The sequence below is a fragment of the Rutidosis leptorrhynchoides genome, chromosome 1 (genome assembly GCF_046630445.1).
Source record: "Rutidosis leptorrhynchoides isolate AG116_Rl617_1_P2 chromosome 1, CSIRO_AGI_Rlap_v1, whole genome shotgun sequence".
In the NCBI taxonomy this organism is placed as follows: Eukaryota; Viridiplantae; Streptophyta; class Magnoliopsida; order Asterales; family Asteraceae; genus Rutidosis; species Rutidosis leptorrhynchoides.
This window is the reverse complement of record NC_092333.1, coordinates 356,399,750-356,404,203: the sequence shown is the minus strand read 5'-3', so window position 1 is coordinate 356,404,203 and position 4,454 is coordinate 356,399,750. Positions and strand designations below refer to the sequence as shown.

Sequence of the window (4,454 nt, the reverse complement as noted above, 5' to 3'; positions counted from 1 at the left end):
GAAATGAAACCTCTTGAATTAATGGTTGAGATTTGTGTTTGAGAAATGTATAAGATGAGAAAGAAATGTGTTGAAAATGTAGTTTGAAAATGAAATAAAGTGTGTTATTTATATTGAAAAATTGTTATTTTTTGTTTAGTTATCAACGAGTAGTTCCTGATTTGAATTCAGTCAAAATCGGTAACCAATTAGAACATGTCACGTCTACATTCCGTCATTGAAACTATCGTGGTGCATCCCATAACGGTACAACAAAATGGACTACAACGACCCATGGAGTCCGTTGTAATCGTTGTGGCTCAACGAAAGTGCTAAATGGTCCAAGTCCCATTTCTGTTGCATCACAAATAAAAACTTACTAAACTACGGAGAAACAGAGAAAACATTATCTCATTTTCACAATATATCCACAAAGATAAGACTCATAAAACCACCTTATCATCATTTATCAACACTTCCACCGTAAACCACCGCAATCACCACCACCATCATGGCTACCGCCTCTCTGGCAACCTCCCTCTCCACCCTCTCTCTCCGCCGCTTCTCTCCGGCCTCTAACCACCACCATTTCACCTCTCTTTCCCTCCCAAAACCCATCAATTTCCCCACCATCAAAACTCAAGCAACTGAAGCTGAAACAATATACATGAACAATGATGAAGACCCAGATGAACCCACCGTCTATAGCCCACCTGAAAAGCCTGAAGACTTCATTCCGCCTCCGTCTTTTGATGACGGACCGCAGGAATCTGAAGATGATATCGCCGCCGCGTATGAAGAATTGTACGGACCGGCGTATAGTGGTGTTAGTGTGTTGGGTAATGATGTTTATGTTATGGATTCTAAAGCTAAGAAAACAGGTGCGTTTGGGAAAGTTAAGAAAGAGAAAATTAGAGATGGGTTTGAAGAGAGAGTTGTTCAGGTTTGTAATTTTGACTTTTTTCCCCTAAATTTTGAGCTTCATTTTGACTTTTCAGGTCAAAGAAATAGTTTTTTAATTTCACTCTTTGATATGAAGGGTTTTGTTTAAATTGATAAAGTAAGAATTCTATTGATTGTTTTAAAAGCTCATGTGGATAGATTGATGTTGGTGTAGAGTTTGCTACCAAATTGGCCTCAATGTTACATTTTAGAATGACTATGTTTGACCTTAAAAGTCAAAAGGGTAGAGTTCTTATTGGAGGCTATGAATGTATGTTTATAATGTCTGTTTAGTTTAGTGGTGTGTGGATAATTTTAGTGGTGTACGGATCATCACCCATTTCAAAAAGGCTATCGATGTGAGGGGTTTGTAGAAATTTTTGAAACTGCATGTATTGGTTAACTTTCATTCCCTTTGTTGTTATGAATCGATTGTTAGTTGATTAACTCTTGATCATATTTCATTTGGAACTTATTATTTCGGATTTATTAGAGGGACTCTTTGGTCACTATATTAGATTCTAAACTTGAGAATTCGTAGCTATTTGAATCGTCAAACTTAATTCATCAACTAAATAACTGGATACAATATTAAGCGTTGATCTTGAAAACAAATGTTGATAAAAAAAAAAAGTGCACTATTGTGCAGGTGAGGAGGGTAACAAAGGTGGTGAAAGGAGGGAAGCAGTTGCATTTTAGGGCGGTGGTGGTGGTTGGTGATAAGAAAGGGAATGTAGGCGTTGGAGTCGGCAAGGCTAAAGAAGTCGTTGCAGCCGTTCAAAAGTCGGCTACAAATGCTCGAAGAAATGTAATTACGGTGCCTATGACCAAGTACTTGACTTTTCCTCACAGGTAATATGGTTTTACTTTTCTTTCTTTTTTTTGGCATGTGCATAAAATCTAAGACAATTTACGGGACAACTGTACACGTGTAATTGAATATGCACTACAAATTTAGTGTGTGTTCATTGGTTTGGTTTTCAGTTTATTTGGTTTTGAAAATTTTCAAGGCAAAATTGAAATCGATTTCAATTTCATAACCGAAAACGAACGGAAAACCAAATTCGAATTCGGTTCGGTGAAAACCATTAGTAAAATCCGAAAAATTATAATTCAATAGTTTATTATCATAATTAATCAATTTAAAATTTGACTTTTGTTTTTAAAAAATCGGTTTTTCGTCTATATATATTAATTATTAATAATTTAATATAGTATTATTTGGATTTGGTTTTCATAAACCGAATTTAGAAAAGTAAAACCGAATTCGAATTTGAATACCAAACCGAAAACCGATTCAAATTCGGTTTGTTTTTTTTTTTTTGGGGTTCGTTTTTCAATTGATTGGGTTGAAACCAATATCAAACACCTTACTACAAAAGCCTAATACTTTCGCTAAGAGTAATTCAGCATTTTATGTTTCCTTATTATGATTCATTCCAATTTTAACATGCGGATTTATTTCTAACATTTGAAATGTTAACACGACCATAAAAAATTGCAGGTCTGATGGAGACTATGGTGCAGCCAAGGTGATGCTAAGGCCAGCATCTCCAGGTACGGGGGTGATTGCTGGTGGTGCAGTAAGAATCGTGTTAGAAATGGCGGGTGTAGAAAACGCTTTAGGGAAACAACTTGGGAGCAACAATGCACTCAACAATGCTCGAGCAACTGTTGTTGCAGTCCAACAAATGAGACAGTTTAGTGAAGTTTCTCGTGATCGTGGTATCCCAATGGAAGAACTCTGGAAATGATTAATAAAAACGCACACGAAGAAATTTATATTCTGTTTTTTTTGTCAATGTTATTATTCCAGATTGGTTTTTTTCTTCAAGTTTATTACTACTCAAGGTATGTAGTTGTTTAAGTGTCGATAGCTTGTTCCGAATTTCAAGGTTGGAGATGTAATGTTGCCTTTGTAATTTTACATTAGTTGAATCTGGTATGCTGATATCTGTTTCAATTTTAATGTTGATATTATCCATGCTAAAACATTTTGCGCAAGGCTTAAAAAAAAAATGAAGGAAACGCGTTGCACTTCTATACCAGGATCTATTGAAAAGGTCATGTGATGATCAAGCTGTTTCTGATTCTGGACCATTCGAGACCGAATTTGGGTTTGGTTGATTCTTGGCCAAAGGCAGATAGAATTTGGGCTTGGGTGATCCGTTACACCTTTAGCCGAGAAAGAAGGAAGAAATAGAGTCAACCAAACTTGGTGGCTGCATGATTCTCTCCAACAAAAAATTACGTGGGATTGAATCCCATAATTACATGGATGTGGAATAGTGGACATCATGTGAATATGGCCTCATTTACTTGTATTATTATAAATAGGGTAGATGAGAGATTAGAGAAAATGGCTCTAATTACTTGGTTGATTTTTATTTGTAATTGGAGACAGAGCCTCTAGTACTTTACGAAGGCTAGAGAGAAAGAAGCCTCTTTATTTGTTATTCATTCTAAACAATTTAAGAGAGAAATACCATCAAAGAATTACTCCATTTTATCTTGTTCTACATTACTCATATATATTTCTCTTTCTCTTGTTTTCTATAATTCATCGATCCAGAAAACAAACACAAATATTATATCCTTACGAAGAGTATCGCGTACATCTCTTTTCGTAATGGATCATTGGGTCCGGGTGGGCCGATTTCTGTTGTATCGTGTTTGGTTTCGGTCTCAAAGGGCAATGAGCCCATTAGTTTTGTTGATGGATCGAACACTTGTGTTGTTGATGGGTCCGCTTCTTTCGATTCCGTTGAGTCTAAATTTGATAAATCAAGCGGAATGAATCATGTGGCCTAAGAATCGGGTTCGAAAGGATTCACATCATTAGCTTCCCTTTTGCCGGGTTTGATGAGATGATCAAAATAGCTGCTGAAAACGTTGACGGCGTCTTATTTATTTCAATGATCTTCTAGGCGTTAGGTAGACCCAAAAGGCAAAAGAAAACGTGGCCGGTTCCAGAGCAACTGCCCTTGGCAAGGAAGGGAAGGTTTTCCACAACATCTGTAGTTTTTACCTGTTCAGCTTACTATAATTAGCGTAGTTATTTGAAGGGTGGACTTCGGAGAGTACTGCTGATCTTGTTTGAGCAGAATCCTGGTATCTTTCTATAATCGTGTATGTGACTGTAGTTGCTGCAGAGCTCTTGTGCTGTTGGTTTGACCCTGCCGGATAAGTGAATATTCTCATGTTTCGATTGTTGACAAAAACCATCAAAGTGCTTCCCTTAGTATTAGAAGAAAGGGGAGCACTTTGATAATTTTTTTATCAGGATTAAATCAATTTTTCGAGTTTATCGAAGATATTTTGAGCCTGTGTTCTGTTGTGTGCCTCCTAGTTAATTTGTTGCGTTTTAGATGGTGTCTGTTCTTTCTTGTCATTTAGATTGGTTACCATCTTCTTGTAGATTTTTTAGGCTTAGTTTGTTCGTTTTAGAATTTAGAGTCTTCATCATCCTTTGGATGAATATCTCATAAGGTTATATATATTCATAGTTTTTCTTTTTGGGAAAAAACAAGATA

At 36.3% G+C, this 4,454-nt stretch overlaps 1 protein-coding gene across 1 annotated transcript; it reads left to right on the top strand.

The window, feature by feature from the left end:
• Nucleotides 1–341: 341 nt before the first annotated feature.
• LOC139870761 (small ribosomal subunit protein uS5c) lies at nt 342–2,890 on the top strand. The gene is made up of 3 exons (XM_071858541.1): nt 342–922; nt 1,571–1,773; nt 2,426–2,890. Exons 1-3 carry the CDS (start codon nt 491–493, stop codon nt 2,673–2,675), a joined length of 885 nt encoding a protein of 294 aa, XP_071714642.1. The 5' UTR covers nt 342–490; the 3' UTR covers nt 2,676–2,890.
• The last annotated feature ends 1,564 nt before the right edge of the window (nt 2,891–4,454 follow it).